Raw genomic sequence first — 18,359 nt, 5'->3', positions numbered from 1 at the left:
GGCCCCAGCCTTAGCCTTTCTGCCTCCCAGGATGGCCAATCATCCTTAGTTTGGAAGCGGAGGGGGGGAGGGGGGGAATGCAAGGACTAAGGGTGCAATTCCAGGCTCTGGTTTCTTGATTCCAGCCTGTCTTATAAAACGGCAGGGAAGAGGAAAATGGACGAATTAGAAGCTGCTAAACCAGTGGGTGCCAGCAATGCTATCCCCTCCTTAGAGCCTCCCAAGAATTTCCATAGCCGAGGGAAACCAAGGCAGGCTCAGGACCCGCTCGCTGGTACTGTCTCTCCAAGTTGAAAGAGCTCTCTAATTGCTATTCTCCATGCTGAAGCCTGTAATGCTCACTGCTATTTAACAACCATCCACCCATGATCCCTAGGACCCAGAGGATAAAGCTGACCTCCACGTGCCAGCAATGGAGGCCTCCATGGTCTCTTGCCCCTGCACAAAGTCTCTTGTCGCATCCCTACCCTATCCCTCATACAAACCAGGCCACCAAAGAGGCCTAGCACCTCCAGGCCTCAGACAGAGCCTTTGCCTTGCCAGCTGACAATTCCAGCTTGAAATCCTTATCCCCTTCCCTCTCTGGCAAAATTCTCCTCAAATGCCTCCTCCTCCATGGAGCCCACCCCAATCCTTCAAATCAAATGAAATTCTTCTGGCCTCTGTGCTTCTCAAAGACATGGCTGCAAGTCAAAGGAGGCCCACTGGACATTTCTGAGCCTATCTTTCTGCTACAGGAGAATAGGAAATTTGAGACAGGATGTGGCTCTGGGAGATTCGGGGAGGAGTTAGGGCTTACAGGCCTTGGAACGTTGGAGACCATCACACCTCAGAATCCTGGGGCTGAGGGACTAAACATATTGGTAGAGTCAGGACATGCCTGGTCAGAATTGCAAGGTCCGTCTCAGCATCCCAGCCCCTGTTTTCTGGGTTTCCCAGGCCCAGAGGCTTCGGGGCACGTTGGTGAAAGTGAGGGATCTGAGAGACCAGAGAGAAACCAGAGTGGGTCCCTTAGCAGGAAGAGGAGCTGGTAGAAGAAATGCTGGAATGCTGAGATCCGTTTCACAGCACTAGGTGGGCTCAGCCAATCACAACTGGAAAAAACCTCACCAATCAAGAGAGGAACCTGGGGCCTAAGGAGGAAGGGAGTTGTTTGGAAGACTGACCGCATGGGAGGCAGAGGGCAGGTCAGCAGACCCTGTGGGTCTACCTGCACAGCTCACAGCCCCTTCCCTCAAGGGCTAAGCAATGGTGATGGAGGCTGGAGGAGATCAGTGAAGCGAGGAGGAGGGTGGACATAGGGTGGGGCAAGCCAGCGCCTCTGCGGCCTGGGCCTGCCAGGGTGTGTGGGCCGAGCTCCCAGCCCCCCACCCTGGGCATGCAAAGAGAACAATCCCCTTGTGTTTGGGCAGCCTGAGCCTGCATGCTGATGAAGGCTGGGGGTGGGGGCTGGGACAGGGGTTCTTTGAAAGTTGAGGGGGTTTCCAGGACCCAGAGGATGATAACGGTTCTCAAGTGGAGAAACAATAGACCCCCCCCCAGGTGTTGACCCCACTGAAGAGTGAAGAGCCAGAGATCAACTCCAGACCAAAGCCTGGGCTCTAAAGAGCTCTTTATATGAGCAAGACAGGACCCTGGGGGACACATGTCTTACTGGTCCAGCAAAAAGGTAACCATCCTTGGCTTGGTGGGGACTCACAGCCACCCATTCTGAGAGAAGGGGTGTGAACGGACCAAGGTACATCCCCTTGAAGACCATTCCCTTGGGGGCCAGGGTGGGGCGGGGCCTCGGGGTGCCACAGGTCTCAAGATGGCGGGCCTGGTTTAGGAGAGTGAGGAGGTGGGCACCTCCCTCTCCTGGCCATGTACGCATGAGGGCCAGGTTAAAGTTAAGTGGCAGAGCCTCTCACCTTCCCCCCCACAGAACCCCAGACAAGAAGCTAGGTCAGAGGTGGAGATAAAGAGACACAGGAGAGGGGAGAACACTTTGTGCTCTCAACTATCATCTCCATCCACCCTAGGCCTGGAGGTTTGTGTCTGGCTCCTGCAAGGACTGCAGAAAACGGTAAGGGGTGTGTGTGAGCCAGGAGCTGCAGAGGACCCGGGACATGAGGTCCAGAACTAAGAGCAAGCTCAAAGGACAGAAACTGCAAATAGGATGGGAGCCTCAAACCTGGTACCTAAGGTCCAAAAAACCCCTCCCTGAAGTGAGGTGCTCCCCTGGAAAACCAACGCCCCCCACCTGTGCAGGCCTCGGCCGTATTGGACAGGGAACGTGTTCCTCGTGGTGCCCCCAGGACCGCGGTCGGGTGCACACTGGAGCGGATTTCCCGCGCCGTCCCCCACCCCCACCCTCCGCGCCAAGCGAACCCCCAAACTTCATGGGCCGCGGTGCCCCGCCCGGCCCCGCGCCTTACCTCGCTGGGGTTGTTCTGCGGCGGCGGCGGCAGCGGCGGCTGGGCCGCTCAGTCCCACATTGTCCCCGGGAAAGGCGGCCGCTCACAACTGCGAGTGACATCAGCTGCGAACAATGAGGGGTTTGACAGACGCGGAGCCCGGCCGGCCCGGAGCCCGGCTCCGCGCCCCCCCCCCCCCCACCCCCCCGGCCCGCCTGGCCCGGCCCCGCCCCGCCCCCTCCCCGGATCCGATTACAGCGCGGCGGGCCCGCCCCAGCAGCCCTAGTGCCGCAGCCGCCCGCCCCGCCCCGCTCCGCGCGGTCCGGCGCCCCGAGCGGCCACCGCTTCCGGGAGGGAGCGTTGGACCCTTCCCCTGCGGCTCACCGGGGCCCCGGGATCCTCCCCGTGCGGCTCTCGCCTGGCCCGTTCTTCCCGCCCAGCGCTTCTACCCAGCTCCCCGTAGCCTTCATTTCAACCCAGGCTGCGCCTCCCGGCTTCTGTCCCACGGCCCTCCGCCCTGTGCCGACTCTCGCTTTCTTAGCCATCCTTTACTCCGGGGTCCAGCCCACCAAGACCGGCCACCTACGGCTTCCGCACATCCGCCCAGGACAGGTTACCCTACCGGCCGGAGGAGGGGCCTGAGAGCTGTGTGTGGCCCTTTAGCACCCAGTCCCGTGATCCCTCAAATCTACTGGCCAAATTCCTTTTGGAGCAAGGGTTGTAAGGGATGGAGCGCCATTAAATCCTTTACTAGGAAAGAGATAGGAGTTGGGAGGGGAGTAATTGAGGCTTCCCCTCCCCCATCCTAGAGCAGATAGTCTCCCCTTTTCAGTAATCGGCTCATGCGGGTCCCACTGACCTCCACCTCCCCCCTCAGCTGAGTCTCTTGGCACCTGGATGTGTGTGGGTGGGGAGGGGAATCCAATCTTCCTTTCCCTCCATCTGGCCTAGTGGACAAAGGGCAGGGGGACCATCTGGTCCCGCCAGGGTGGGGGAGGAGCCCACAGTGGCAGTCCCAAGGGGAAGGGGGAGGGGCGGCGCTCCGGAGACAGCAAAAGCATGTGAGGGTCTAATTGCATCACTTTATTTCAGGGGCCTCCACAGTCGGTCTCCCCATCCCACTCCCAAACCTCATAGCAGGAAACAAGCTTGGCTGAGAAGATTCATGCTTGATGACCCGGGGAGACGTGCAGGCACCCCCCAAAAAAGAAGGGAAAGAGAAAACTGGGGAGAACTGAAAGGCAGAGGGGTGCACCTCCTCTTCTGAGGAAGTAATTCTGGTCTGGGACCAGTTGCAACTTGTAGGTAGGAGAAATCTAGGGCTGGCCACATCTTTATCTCGGCAAGTCCAGTCTCTTACAAACCCAGAGACTGCACAGGTACCCATAGCAAGCATGTGATGCAAAGCTGCATAGCAAAGTGAGTGTCAGCCCAGTAAGGTGGACCTTGTGTGCTGCTTTCAAGGGAAGGGGTCTGTTTGGGTATGGGACGGATCTAAACAAGCATTCATACATGTATGTGTGTGTGTGTCATCTGTGGCCTGTGAGGGGTCGGGGAGCGCCTGAAGAAGGAGGCGCAGTGGAAAGAAAGGCAGAAGTGAAAAACCCAAGCAAAGGAACCTGTAGAAGTGCATGCATTACCCTACCTACAATCAGATTTCTTCCCTTGAATCCGAGGCCTTACCATTTGATTTTCAACTCCTTAATCCGATCTGCCAGTGCAAGAGAAAAGCAGAAACCACAGGAACCCCGGACAGATGTATAGACAGACCTGTTCCAGGTGATGCACAAGCCAGAGACCAGAAGACAGCGAGAGATCCCAGAGCAGGCAGGATTACGTCTCATGCTAGCCCCTGCAGGAAATCCAGCAGCCCTGTATGCCACTGGTCTGGCTTGTCCAGGTAACAGGGATGCCCCGCCTTTTCCAAGACCAGCACTCTGTGGTTGGGCAGTTGCTTCAGGTGCTGAAAGCTGGAGGAGCCCATGGGGTCCTGGTCTCCATACACAATCAGAGCTGGGGTCTGCGAGGGAGGAAAGGAGGAAAGAATCAAGGGGCTTGCCACACCAGCCCAGCTCCAACGCTCATCAGCACTTCGTGCCCACCTGAGGAGGAGAGACAAGCCAACCTAGCAGATGGGAACATGGGTTTGTACCTTCCCTGGTACAGTTTTGGTTTGGTTTGGTTTTATGAGACAGGGTTTTTCTGTGTACCCTTGGCTGTCCTGGACTCACTTTGTAGACCAGGGCTGGCCTCGAACTCAAAGCGATCCACCTGCCTCTGCCTCCCGAGTGCTGGGATTACAGGCGTGCGCCACCACACACAGCCCTGGTACAGTTTTATACAAGGATTGGCCTAGTAACAGGCTAAGTCAGCCAAAACGAGTCAGGTGGTCAGATCTCCCCAGAAACCACCCAGTTGGTTACCCAGCTCCCAGATGAAGAAGACCCAGAGATGGACCCTGCCTTGCTCCTGACGTGCCATCTCACTGACACACACAAACCTTAACACTGGCATAGTCAGCGGCACTGATCTTGTCTGTGCAGATGGGAGCCACTGGTACATAGCCCCGGAGTTGGGATCCAGGGGCCACAAGGAAGGGCAGTGCATACATGCCACTTAATGATGGGCTGATCACAACTGGGGGTCCCAGCTGCAAGGCATCCACTACAGCTGCTAGGAAGCCGCCAGGAGCCAGTTCTCCAATAGGGGCAGGAGCTGCTGCTTCCTTGGAACGCCCAAGACCTGAGGGGGATTCAGTGTAGGAGAGAGACAAAGGCAGTGAGTGGGAAGGGTTCCTTCTTCTAGCAAGTGCCCCTAAGTCAGTCTCTCCGTGCCAAAGTTCATGGAACACCCAGTGGGCGGAATTCACTCACTCCCACAGGCCATTGTATCTGTGGCAAGAATGTGACAATACTTTGTAGGACTAACAGTGTCCTGAAAAGCTCTGAAGTCTATCAGGCCTAGACCTGAGTCCCAGTTCTCCATTGGTCCTATGAAGATGACCAGAGGTAATGGCCTCCTGGCCCTCCTCAGCTGTTTAAAACGGGGACAAGGAATGCACCTGCCATTTAAACTTGTGAAAATTAAGGTAACAGTTTAAAAGGCACCTAGTCCTGAATTGACAACAACAGTGCTGCTCCACTGGGACCAGTCAGCCCCCAGCCGCCGCTGCAGCTGCCCACCCCACCCCTGCGCAAGCAACATTAGTGTAGACTTCACCCTGAAGCTCAGCCCAACCCACTGTTGGAAGCAAGCCTGGCCAGGCCGTAAACCTGAAACCATATCGGCTTTGGCCACGTGAGGGAATTAGATCCTGTCAGATAGGCTATGCCTCCAATTCCTCACGTGACACTATAAGGGGTGGGGCCTGGTGATCCAGGTTATGACAGGCAATCTGGGAGCAGTTTCCACCTCCTTCAGTGCCCAGCTCAAGGACTCTGCTTGGAAATAAGTGACCAAGTATTTAGCCATCCGTCAGGCCCTACCCATGTCTTCCAAGGCTCTGGAAGACTCAATTGTCACTGTTCCCACCAGCCTGTGAGTATGGCTCTGTCAAGGTACTTCCAATCAGCTCAGCAACCTTTACTACCTGTCCAGTGCTAGCTAATGCATCCACACAGATAACCTCGTTCCGTGCCCATCAGAGACAGTCAGCAGCAGGAGTGTGGTACCTACCGTTACAATAAGGGAAGTGAAACCCAGAGACATCGAAAGACAGGCCCAGCAACAGTGTAAAGCAGCTGAGCAGTGTATCGACCCTGCTAGAGCAAGACTAAACGAGTTCAAAGGTCTGTGCACTGTGTCCCTAACTCGGTCAAACTCAGGGCCCAGGCTGGCTAAATCTTTTCAGTCCTCCTCCATCTTCAAGTTTTGCCCCCAACCCTGGCCCAGAAGCCTACCCCGAGAAGTACCTGGCAGATCAATGGCCACGGCCCTGTAGCCAGCCTCGGCCAGCTTATGCAGAGTACCCAGGTTGTGCCAGGTTTCAGAGGAGAAGCGGATGCCGTGCAACAACAGCACAGAGAAGCGAGCGGTCTGCCCGCTGCCAGGCTTTGCCTCTCTGAAGAAGAGGCCCTGGCCCTGCACCTGGATGGTGCCCTCACGCCGATCCACACTGGCCATGCCCGATGGTGATGGTGCCTGCAGTTCAAAGGCAGGCTGATGAGGAATAAAAGAACATCCTGCCCGAGGGCAGCAGGGACCGCTTAGGTAGCTAAAGGTCTCTAGGATCGGAACTGGGGTAGGAAGAAGCAGGTGTTACTTCTGTCTTTTCCCTTCAGTGGTGTGATGATGAACTTCAACTGTCTTAACAGAAACATGGCAGACTTAGGAATGTCACTTAAGAACTTTAAGAAAAACTGCCCAGCGGTGGTGGTGCACGCCTTTAGTTCTGGCACTCGGGAGGCAGAGGCAGGTGCAGATCAAGGCCACCTATCTGCAGAGTGAGTTTCCAGCGAGCCAGGGTTTCACAGAGAAACCCTGTCTTGAAACAACAACAATAAAGGAAAAAAAAAAAAAAAAGAAAAGAAAAGAAAAGAAAGGACTATGCAAAAAAGTGAAGAATCCAGGTAGATGTCTCCACCAGTTAAGGTATCTGCTGGTATTAAAAACTAGAATCTGTGACTATTCAATACTAGTTCATAGACAGTGGGTAGGATTAAACCAGGTTATCCATGAAAAAAAAATAAGCCTGATACATGCCTAGAACATAGTAAGTGTCCAATCGAGGGTAAATACTGTCTTTCTTAGCCTCATCTACACCAGCACTATCTTACCGTGGCTGAACTAGCAATACAGGTTAAGAATGAGACCAAGTTTGTTTGGGATGAAGGCCCTTTTTCCAGAGGCAGGAACACATGCGCCAGTCGGTCGGCAAGGACTTTGGCGTTCCCGACTGCCAGGAACGCCGGGTGCTCGGCAGCGCGCTGGCCACTGGAGCGCAACCAGTTGACGCTGCGGTCATCCGCGCTGCTAAGGCTCCCTCGGTCCTCTGGCGCACCACAGTACCGAATCCCTGGGTCTGTCTGGAGGAAGCCCGGGAATAAGGGGCAGCCCAGAGAGAGGTGACCGGGAGAGCCAGAGAGGAGAAGACTTGGGGCAGGTGGGTTCTGAGTGGAGATGCAAAGAAAGAGCGCTGGGTGGTACCTGGGAATGTGCGCGGTCTTCCGCAGGGAAATGGCGCGTGCGGTTGGCGAGTGGGGGAAGAGAAGTAGGAAAGGAGCTGGGCAGGGAGGTGGGGACAGGCGTGGGCGTTCTGGGCGCCCTCTCTTGGTCACAGCTACCACTAGGCTCGTGCACGCCTTAACCCTTCGTTCTTTGATAGAACTCGTTTCCCCAAGCCCACCCCTATCCCCATGTGCCCAAGAGCAGGGTTGAAGGAGACCTTGACATCCTCAGCGATCTGCCCCACACGGAAGTGGCCTGCCTTGAGCGTGAAAGCTATTTCTGGTATCTCTGCTGTCCGGCTCCCACCCCCGCCCTCACCCCGAGTCAGGACAGTTCAGGACGAGTTGTGCACCTGTCATGAAGCTGACATCCTACACATCTGAGCATAAGGTTCTGCCAAAGTTCAGCCAGGTGGCATGGGAGTCTGTTCCGTGCCTATAGAATGAGTCCGGTTAATGCCAACCTTGGCAGGGTACCAATCAGGCTCCGGGGCCTGGTCGCAATACAGAGGCCTGAACCTGGGGCAGAGCAGACGGTGGATCACAGGTTGCCAAACAATAACAGGCATCCTGATCAGACTAGGCTCAGAGGTCACCTCCGGCTCTGACCGGGCAGGGGAATGGGCAAGTAACGGAAGTGCTTGGGGGGCCGGGCGGTGGTGGCACGCGCCTTTAATCCCAGCACTCAGGAGACAGAGGTAGGCAGGTTTCTGTGAGTTCGAGGCCAGCCTGGTCTACAAAAGAGTCCAGGACAGCCAAGGCTACAAAGAGAAACCCTGTCTCGAAAAACAAAACAAAGCTGGATGGTGGTGGTGGTGCACGCCTTTAATCCCAGCCCTCGGGAGGCAGAGGCAAGTGGATGGCTGTGAGTTTGAGCCCAGCCTGGTCTACAAAGTGAGTCCAGGACAGCCAAGGCTACACAGAGAAACCCTGTCTCAAAAAACCCAAAAAACCAAAAGGAAAAAACAAGAAAAGAAAAAAAAAGTGCTTGGGCAGAAGCCTGGAGCTGCTCGGTAACAATAACATCACCTGGCATTTACACTAGGAGACTTCTGGTGCCAGGAATTCTTCTGAGGCTTGACCCGTCCTTAAGTCCTATGCAGCGAGTCCTTTCCTAAACATTTTGAAACAAACACCTGCAAAAAGTAAGGAACCCAGTGGTTCTCGGCTCGCAGGCCTCAGGCCAACAACAATTCCGATAATCTGGGCCTAACGGGGGCGGGCCTCTGTGCTTTGGGGCACCGCCCCAAATCCTCCCTTGGTAACCAGGCAGGGCCTGCAGCTGCGTACTGCGCAAGCGCGCCTGGGTGGCCCGACTTCGGCCCTTTGATTGCTAAACTGGGGCCAGTGCCACAGCCACTGGGCCTTTTGGCTGTTGGTTCCGCCTAGGCCAGGCCCCGCCTCACCGGAGCCCTCCTGGTCACCCTGTCGACTCGGTGAGTGTCGCCGGGGAAGGAGGCCTGCAGGTGGTTCGGGGATCCGTCAACCTTGACCCCGCCGTTTGGGGCGGAGTCCTTCGGAAGGCGCAAGCGCTGAGTAACACGTGTGCAGTGTTCCTGTGCTGTGTGCGCGCCAAGTGTGTTCTTGAAGGTCTGGGTATAGGTGCTTCTCTTCGCTTTAGCGGGACGGGTGCGGGGAGGGCCGGGAATTAGGGGATGGGGTTAGTGGGGGCAGGTGTTCTCCTGTCTGCCCGCCTGCTTGCATGTCTCTTTTCTGTGTTTATCTCTGTGTATTTCTTTTGAGCATTGATGTGTGTCCCTCACCTAGTGCGTTCCTTCCCCATTTGCCCCCAGGTCCTTGCTTGCTAGTAGTTTGTCTTTCGCTGGGCTTTTTTTTTTTTTTTTTTTTTTTTTTTAACATTTATTTATTTATACTGGGGTGGGGGGCACATGGGAGTTCAAAGAGAACAAGTTGCTGGAGTCCGTTCATCCTTTTCATCACGTAAATTAAGCCAGATTGTCAGGCTTAGCAGCAGATGCCTTTACCTGTAACTCTGCCCCGTTAGTACTTTATTTACGGAGGGGGGAGGGGGCGTGGCAAACACATACAATGCAGCATGTGTGGACGTCAGAGGACAGTCTTGGGAACTGTTTCTTTCCTTTCATCCTATGGGTCCTGAATATGGCCCTTAGGATGTTAGACCTTGTCTGCAAGTGCCTTTATCCACTGAGTCGTCACACAGGCCACTTAAGTATTTTGGTTCAGAGTCTAATACATATATGTGTGTGTGTGTGTGTCTTGACCATCCAATACTCCTGCCTCAGCAGTATCACAGTTTGGGCACTTGTCTTTGTTGTTATTGTTGTTGCTGGGTTTTTGTTGTTTGTGACAGGGCCAGAGCTCTCAGGTTTGCATCTATCCCTCTCCCAACTCCACCCAGTGCTATCTCTGAGGTCAGAGCCGTGTGTGTGTGTGTGTGTGTGTGTGTGTGTGTGTGTGTCTTAAGGGTTCGGTGTGGTTTTTGTGTTTGAATACTCTGAGGGTCTGCCTGTGGTTTTGTGGGCGTTGGTTCTACCCCTCTTACTTCATTCAACCTGTAATGCCCCTGTCTCAGTCTCTGTAGCTTCCATGCCTCTGGATCGGTTGGTTTTGTTTTTTTGAAACAGTGTTTCTCGGGTTGGAGAGGTCGAGGTTAAGAGCACTGGCTACTCTTCCAGAGGTCCTGAGTTCAATTCCCAGCAACCACATGGTGGCTCACAACCATCTATAATGAGGTCTGGTGCCCTCTTCTGGTGTGCAGGCACATGTATAGGCAGAATACAGTATAAATAAGAAACAAATATTTTTAAAAAGAGAAAAGAAACAGTGTCTCTCTATATAACCCTAGCTGACCCAGAACTCCTTATGTAGACCAGGCTAGCCTCAAACTCACAGAGATCCTCCTGCCTCTGTCTCCTGGTGCTGTGATTAAAGCCATGGGCCATGATGTGTGGCTTATATATGATTTTGAACTCACATATGTCCAGTTATCTCTGCCTTCCTGATAACTGACTGTTGTGTGACAAAACTTTTCCTGGGGCAACAAAGCACACTTCTCTACTCACCTTCAGATAGGAAGCCCATGACAGACGAAGTACGGATACCACCAAAGTCCAACTTAGTGAACCACTTTTTATTGGTGTTACTTACAGCAGAAGCAGAAATGACTCAAAGACATCACAAAGCCCACCCCAGCATGGGTGACGTAATGATTAAAAATGAAATGCCACGAAACCTATATGAATGTGAAGAGATTTATTTGGGGGAGGGAGGTGGGAAGAGGAGTTAGGTTCTGAGTGGGCCATGAGGGCAGAGAAACAGTGGGAGAGAGAGAAAGGGAAAGAGAACACTCCTTAGAAAGGGCAAGAGACTAGGCACTGGGGAGGCAGAGATAGACAGATCGCTGTGAGTTCGAGGCCAGCCTGGTCTACAGAGTGAGTCCAGGAAAGCCAAGGCTACACAGAGAGACCCTGTCTCGAAAAACAAAAAACCAAAAGAAAAACCCAAAACCTAAAAACTAAAAAAGAAAGGGAAGTGCAAGAGAGTGAGAGAGGTAAGAGAAAGAAACACAAGATGCATTTACCCTTTTATATCCAGGGCAGGGGCACACATCTGGTGGTGGGTGGCCTGTGATGATGTCAGAGGTTGCTAGGCAGCCGAGAGGCAGGCCACTAATATGCCAGCCAACGGATATCAGTTCACATGAAAGCTGGGAACTTGAAGCACACTGCACAGCCTGCCTGCAGTTCAACAAGTTGGAGAGCGTCCTTAGTTGGTTTAAACCCCTTCCAGGCAGCCCCGCTGGTTTCTCTTCTTCAGGGAGCTGGTCTGCTCTCTGGGTCTTTGCAGCTTAGCTTTATCTGGTCTGAGAGGGACTCTCAGCTTTTTTTTTTTTTTTTTTAAAGATTTATTTATTTATTTATTATGTATACAGTGTTCTGCTTGCATGTACTCCTGCAAGCCAGAAGAGGGCGCCATATCACATTACAGATGGTTGTGAGCCACCATGTGGTTGCTGGGAATTGAACTCAGGACCTTTAGGAAGAGCAGGCGGCGCTCTTAACCACTGAGCCATCTCTCCAGCCCCGACTCTCAGCTTTTACTTACAGGGAAGTGTCTGCTGAATCTTGTCTGTTTTAGGGAGTTCTTAAAGCTAATTTTTGGTTCACCTGTAGTGAGAAGTCTGGAACTTTTGGTTTCTTTAAAAAACACAGAGCCGGGCATGGCCTTTAATCCCAACACTCGGGAGGCAGAGGCAGGTGGATCTCTGTGAGTTCAAGGGCAGCATAGTCTACAAAGCAAGTCCAGGACAGCCAAGGCTACACACAAATACCCTGTCTCGAAAAACCAAAATAAAAAATAAAAAATAAAAATAAATAAAAACACAGAAATGTCAAAAAACAAACAAACAAACAAAACCCACAGAAATGGGCCAGGTGGTGGTGGTGGCACAGGCCTTTAATTCCAACACTGGAAGCAGAGGCAGGCAGATCTCTGTGAGTTGGAGGCCAGCTTGGTCTACAAAGCAAGTCCAGGACAGCCAGGACTATAGAAGAAACCCTGTCTTGAAAAACCAAACACACACACACACACACACACACACACACACACACACACACAGAGAGAGAGAGAGAGAGAGAGAGAGAGAAATGGGGCTGGAGAGATGGCTCAGTGGTTAAGAGCACTGTCTGCTCTTACAAATGGACCCAGCATCTACATGCCAGCTCACAAACTCAACCAATGCACATAAAATAATTTTTTTAAAAAAACCACAGAAATGTTATAAGAAAAAGTTTTCATGTTGATCCCAGGTGTGGGGATTTGGGGCTGCTTTGAACTGACCACAGCAGCTGACTATGATTTGCCTTGTGTTCTAGCAGAGGCATGGTTTTGCCAGCTGTAGATAGTTTTTTGATTGTATGACCTTTGGAATTCTGGGAAGTTTTCAGAGGGTATTTAAATACTAGCACCCCAATAGGTGGGGTTGGTTGTGCTTTGTTAGTAGTCATGCTAAGGGGGGGGGGGGAAGAAATTAGATTCAGGGCATTCAGGGATCTCTCCCCCTCCCCTCTTACCTATCCTCCTTTCTCTCCTATCTAGTGATAGGGGGTGAAAGGGGGAATAAAGGGTGAGAAAAAGAAGAACCCACAAAGTAGCAAAGACCAGTCATATTCACCTCCCTGCTTAAGGAGCTCCCCTGCACCAAAAATATTTTGATCTCAGAGGAGATTGTTAACATAACAGGGCATGGGATTCTGTGAATGTTATTATTATAAGAGACTGACTATGCATAGGCCAGTGCGTGTGCAGAGAGGCGGCTGTACATTTAGGGGATAGTTTTGTTTTGTTTAAGATTTATTTATTATGTATACAATGTTGTGCCTGCATGTACACCTACAGGCCAGAAGAGGGCACCAGATCTCATTATAGATGGTTGTGAGCCACCCGTGTTGTTGCTTGGAGGTGGGGGGTGGGGGGAAATAATAGCTTCTTGAAAAGTGTTGGAAGCAAGACTCTTCGGTCTGTAGGAGTGTGCATACACCTGTGTGTTGTGGTTGAGGGGCATTCCAGTAACCAGAGCAAGACAGCTTAACTCCTTACCCTCCTCCACCTGCAGAGCAATCTGCATCAGAACTCCTACCATTGTCTAGTCTTGGGCACCCTGGGTTGCCATGGCAACGAATGACCATCCCCCCCCCCCTTCCTGAAAGCAACACTGGTTCACCTCTGGTAGACCACTAAGAGTGGTCTGTCCTGGATGCTCCACCCCTTGGGAACCTGAGCTAAAGGTGCGCTGGAGGCAGGCATCCTCCTCGGCTGCTCCAGGTTAGGAAGAAAAGCGTGCTCTCTCTCCGCCTGCCTCCTGATTTTCCATCAGCACTGGAGGATCTGCAGCTGCCCACATACTGCCTGCCCTCGGAGCTAGAGAGTGAGGCCTCCAGAGGAGCTCCACAGAGTCCACCAAGGTGGGTGTGGCCCAAGGCGGGGCCCCAGCTCCTTGCCCTACCTACCATACACTCAGTGTACACTCAATAAAAATGCACCCAGAATCCCAGAACAAGACAGGCATGTTCACTGTAGGCGCGATAAATGATGATAGGGACATCCCATCCCCACCGGCACAGGAAGCTCAAACAGGCACCAGGAAGTTATCTCAAGTTACAGACTCATGGCAGAGGGGAACCCTCCAACCAAGACCACCGGCCCGGCTAAGAAAGGCCCCACACTGGAGGAGACCACAAAGAAGATCCGTTAGCAGAAGGGAGGTGGGAGGTGGCAGGTTGGGGAATATTCTTCCTGGCCTTCGAGCTCCCCTCCTGTTTCTAGGAGCTCCTTCCTCCCAGCCCCCGACTCTCTCACACCTTTGCCTCAGCCTCAGCCTTCTCTGTGAACTATCCCATAGTGGTCGGCGGACCGTGACCTGTCCCCTCCTATTGCACAGCACATTCTGGTTTTAGCAGTAGTTTATTCATTGTGAGGAAAGAGAATCATTTGCAGGCACGCCCTCAGTGGGGGTCTCTTTGCGCACTTTGACCTTTTAGCAGCCTTCCCTCCTCCATCCACCACTGAGAACCCAGCCCATCCATCTCCTGCCAATACACTGTTTTCTTCCAAAAACACATGTGGCCTGGTGTTTGAGGAACTAGCCCCGGGTCCCAGTTCCCTTACTGTTGCTGCAGCGGCAGAGAATTCACCCAGAGCCTGAAATCCTTCATGTCAGAGAACTTATTTTCTGTGGCCTCTGAGTGGTTAATGTAGAGAGCCAAGCCCAGAGGCCATGGCTAGAAGAGCTAGTTTAGCTAACACAGAGATGATGGTGGCCACTAAATATGGCTATGCCAGATGGACCTCTCGTGCACTTCTTTCCATAGTGGGGTGTCCCAGACCTTTGCCCTGGCCTAAGACTTAGCTGGGGATGAGGATATAGACACTCTCACAGGGCAAGAGAAAGGGGAGTGGGGGGGGGTGAGGTCTTTCTCGGCCTATCTCTTCCTTTTTCTCCTCCAGGCTCTGCGGTACAGATCTTCATGAGCCGGTACCGGGCTGCCCTGGCGGGGCTAGGCCTGATACTCATTGTCCTACTGTATGTGGGGCTGCCTGGCCCACCTGAGCAGACTTCCCAGCTCCAGAGAGGCCTCAACGTCACAGTCCTAGCAGGACTCACCAGAGGCAACTCTCAAATCTTTTACCGTGAGGTGCTGCCGATCCAGCAGGCACGTAGGTGAGGGATCACCCAAGGGCTCGACGGAAGGGACCCTTGGTCTACCTCCCGAGGCTGAGAGCCTAGGAGGGCAGTGACAGACGCCTGGGAAGAAAGGATGGTGGCTGCTCAGGATCTCATACCACGTGTTCTCCCATGTGGTCTGCAGGGCACAAGTCGTGTTGCTCCATGGAAAGGCATTTAATTCGCGCACATGGGAGCAGCTGGGCACACTGCAGCTACTGTCAAAGAGGGGCTACCGGGCTGTGGCCATTGATCTTCCAGGTAAGTACTCCTACATTCAAGTTTAGAGGGGGTAGGCAGCCAGCAAGAACAGTCACCCGAAGGGAGAATTGGAAGAGTGGCAAAGCAGGGGCATGTGGCTCTCATGTCCAGACAGACCAGTTGCAGGTCACAGGAAGGCACCACAGTAAAAACCTGTTTGTATTTTCTACCTTGAAAACTACAGTGTGAGTTATTGCATGTCACAGAGAAAACAGAAAAGTGATTCGTTTTATGAGCAACCATCAGAGGGCATTTCACTGTGCTTTTTGTGACTATAATTCTTTTTTTTTTTTTTAAGATTTATTTATTTATTACATATACAATGCTCAGCCTGCATGTACACCTGCACTCCAGAAGAGGGCATCAGATCCCATTGTAGATGGTTGTGAGCCACCATGTGGGTGCTGGGAATTGAACTCACGACCTCTGGAAGAGTAGCCAGTGCTCTTAACCTCTGAGCCATCTTTCCAGCCCGTGACTATAATTCTTGTGGCTTTTTTTTTCCCCATTTGGGGGGTACACCTGCGGAAGTCGGCAGATAACTTGTGAAAGTTGGTTCCCTCCTTCCACCTTGTGGGTTCCAGGAATCAACCTCAGATCGTCAGGCTTGGCAGTGACCCCCATTACCCACTCACTAAACCGCCTCCCAGCCTCTTTCCCCTTTACCTGTACACACGGGCTATGCAACCCTCTGGGTTTGTTATTTCTAGTACTGTGGATTGAACCCAGGGCCTCAAGAATACTAGGCAGGCACTCAACCACTGAGCTGCACTCCTGGCCCCCGTGCTATCATTCTTCTAATTAAAACTGAAAAGTGGGAGCTAGAGCGGGTGGTGGTGCACACGCCTTTAATCCCAGCACTTGGGAGGCAGAGGCAGGTGGATCTCTGTGAGTTCAAGATCAGCCTGATCTACATACGAGTCCAGGACAGCCAAGGCTACACAGAATAACCCTGTCTCAAAAAAACACACACACAAAAAGTGGGGGTTGGGAGGGAGGTCTGTGGGTGGGTGAGTAGGGAGTGCCCAGGGACTAGAGAGATGACTCAGCAGTTGAGCATGAGCTTTCTTGCAGAGAATTTGAGTTTGTTTTCCAATACCCCTGCCAGGCAGCTCACAACAGGCTGTGATTCCAGCTCCAGAGGACCCAATGCCCTCTTCTGGCCTCGGAGGGAACCTGAATTCATATACATAAACTCTATACATGCAGGAATACACATATAAATTAAAAATAATCAAAACAAGTTTAAAGTGATGTCCTTAGACAGCAATGGCTCCCCTCTTTCCTCTCTAAACAGCTGAGAGTGACAGCCCCACTTCCGAGCCTTTCCATGTACACATGGGCCTGGTACTACAGACCTGTAATTGCAGCTACTCAGGAGGCTGAGGCAGGAGGATCCCAGATTTAAGGCCCGCCTAGACTACAGAGTAAGTTCAAGGAAGGCCTGGTAACTTAGTAGAGACCCTGTCTCAAGATAAAAAGGGGGGAAAAAAAGGCCTGGGAATATAATTCAGTGGTAGAGCTTCTGGCCTAGCATATGCAAGGCCCAGGCTCTTACAGAGGCTGGCCTATAAAAAGACAGACAGACAGAGACAACATTCCGGTTGTGTAATGGGGTTGGGAGTATTAGTGTCCTGTCTCCTTAATGAATAGATTTACACCTTAACTTCCCTGGCTAACATCATGGCTTGTGGATCAAGCCAGGTCCTGCAAACCTTCTTCTCTGCTGTTAATGCTGCAGAATGGACCATGGGAGGCATGGGCAGGCTTTGCCTGCTCATTAAGGACAATTGATGGGTCAGGGGCTATACTCTATATAAATACTATCTTACCTTTCGGAAGGCTCCATGGACTTACTCGTCCATGAGTCACTTAGGTGTCCATTCCTCGCATCTTTCTAACACTGGTTGTTAGCAGCTTAAAAGGTCAAGTGAGTCAGGTGGGTTCCAGGGACCAGATCCCGGTCATCCAGGTAAGTGCAGCAGGTGTTTCTTATCCACTGAGCCAAGTCACTTGCTGGAAAGACGGTTTTTCTAATGGGCCTATTATATTATAAAACCTTGCTTCTGGGAGTAGCTGGAATAGAATGTGCTATGTCTTCATCTCCCCCCCCCCCAAGCCCCCCCACTGTGGTAGGCAGGAAGTCCTGAGCACTTCCTAGCTCCTCTCAGGTAGTGCCTGCTGCTGTCCCCAGGTTTTGGGAACTCAGCACCTTCAAAGGAGGCGAGGACAGAGGCAGGGCGAGCAGAGTTGCTGGAGCGAGTGCTGCGGGGACCTACATGTGCAGAACGCTGTATTGGTGAGCCCCTCGCTGAGTGGCAGCTACGCCCTACCCTTCTTGATGCGAAGCCACCACCAGCTACGTGGATTTGTGCCCATCGCACCCACCTCCACCCGGAATTACACACAGGAACAGTTCTGGGCTGTGAAGGTACTTAGACAATGATCTGCAAAGTTCCTGGCATCCTGCCCCTGGCTTGTGTCATGTGGGGGTGGGGGTGGTCTTAGAGGGCTGGTCCCTGCAGTTGGATGGAAGAGGTAGAGTGTGGAGACAGGGCTCCACAAACGAATAGCTTGTGGGTCGGGTCCTCACCAAGCCCCTGGATCAGCAAGTTCTGGCCTTGCCCTGCAGACCCCAACTCTTATCCTGTATGGGGAATTGGACCACACCTTGGCACGGGAGTCACTTCAGCAGCTCCACCACCTGCCCAACCACTCTGTGGTAAAGCTACCCAATGCGGGGCACGCCTGCTACCTGCACAAGCCGGAAGCCTTCCACCTCGCCCTTCTTTCTTTCCTTGACCATTTGCCTTGAATGGACTCACTTCCCAGGACTGACCTTGAAGGGTCTAGACCCTCTCTTTCCTCTTCCAGGGTGGCAGTCCCTGGCCGGCGGTTGGGGGACGACAGAAGATCAAGGCCAGCCAGGACTTTGGATTTCATCCCACAGGCACAATAAAGAAAGGCCTTTTTTTGTCTTGCCTGGAAAGCGACATTGTTCCTGACTTGTATGGGGAAGCTGGGAGTGAGAGCCAAGTCTGTATAAATGCGAGTGTACTGCTTCCTCGTAATCTGTGCTCCCTTCTCTGTGACAGTATCTGCAGGGGAAATGGTTTTGGGTTTAGATGCGATTAAGTGTAATGCCTGGTGACATAGGACTGAGGGTGCTAAGAGGTGAGTGTTAGAGAGGAAAGCAGAGTACGTGAAGGTGGAGATAGGGTGTGGTTTAAGAATTAAAACAGTATCTGTTGTTGAACCATCAAACCAGTTTGTTTCCTTGTTCCCCTAATAATAAGGACTTCAACCCCAGGAGGGTGGGATGGACCCCTCCTT

General features: G+C 52.7%; 2 protein-coding genes across 3 annotated transcripts; one reads left to right on the top strand and one right to left on the bottom strand.

Moving 5' to 3' along the window:
• Positions 1 to 3,935: 3,935 nt before the first annotated feature.
• Positions 3,936 to 8,039, bottom strand: Abhd14b (abhydrolase domain containing 14B). 2 transcript variants are annotated; one of them, XM_051140778.1, is made up of 4 exons: positions 8,026 to 8,039; positions 6,308 to 6,536; positions 4,897 to 5,138; positions 3,936 to 4,416 (listed from the first exon to the last, which is right to left on the bottom strand). In XM_051140778.1, the coding sequence occupies exons 2-4, from the start codon at positions 6,516 to 6,518 to the stop codon at positions 4,237 to 4,239; spliced, it is 633 nt and encodes a 210-aa protein (XP_050996735.1). In that variant the 5' UTR covers positions 6,519 to 6,536; positions 8,026 to 8,039; the 3' UTR covers positions 3,936 to 4,236. The 2 variants fall into 2 exon arrangements, with proteins under 2 accessions (XP_050996735.1, XP_050996734.1); XM_051140777.1 differs by lacking the exon at positions 8,026 to 8,039 and adding an exon at positions 7,542 to 7,629.
• Positions 8,040 to 9,003: 964 nt separating this feature from the next.
• Positions 9,004 to 17,954, top strand: Abhd14a (abhydrolase domain containing 14A). Its single transcript, XM_051140780.1, is given in 6 exon segments — positions 9,004 to 9,163; positions 14,549 to 14,762; positions 14,911 to 15,026; positions 17,221 to 17,297; positions 17,299 to 17,457; positions 17,659 to 17,954. Coding segments are annotated over 5 exon segments (729 nt in total). The 5' UTR covers positions 9,004 to 9,163; positions 14,549 to 14,568; the 3' UTR covers positions 17,842 to 17,954.
• The last annotated feature ends 405 nt before the right edge of the window (positions 17,955 to 18,359 follow it).

Source organism: Acomys russatus, chromosome 32 (genome assembly GCF_903995435.1).
Source record: "Acomys russatus chromosome 32, mAcoRus1.1, whole genome shotgun sequence".
Taxonomy (NCBI): Eukaryota; Metazoa; Chordata; class Mammalia; order Rodentia; family Muridae; genus Acomys; species Acomys russatus.
This window is presented reverse-complemented; position numbering and strand designations above follow the sequence as displayed.

What these genes read in the sequence shown, in the direction of transcription:
- Abhd14b (XM_051140778.1), bottom strand. Translation starts at nt 6,518, where the DNA reads ATGGCCAGTGTGGATCGGCGTGAGGGCACCATCCAGGTGCAGGGCCAG. An exon ending in CGTGGCCATTGATCTGCCAG is followed by an intron (nt 5,139 to 6,307) that starts GTACTTCTCGGG and finishes AATCCCCCTCAG; the next exon opens with GTCTTGGGCGTTCCAAGGAA. An exon ending in CTGACTATGCCAGTGTTAAG is followed by an intron (nt 4,417 to 4,896) that starts GTTTGTGTGTGT and finishes CCTCCCTCGCAG; the next exon opens with ACCCCAGCTCTGATTGTGTA.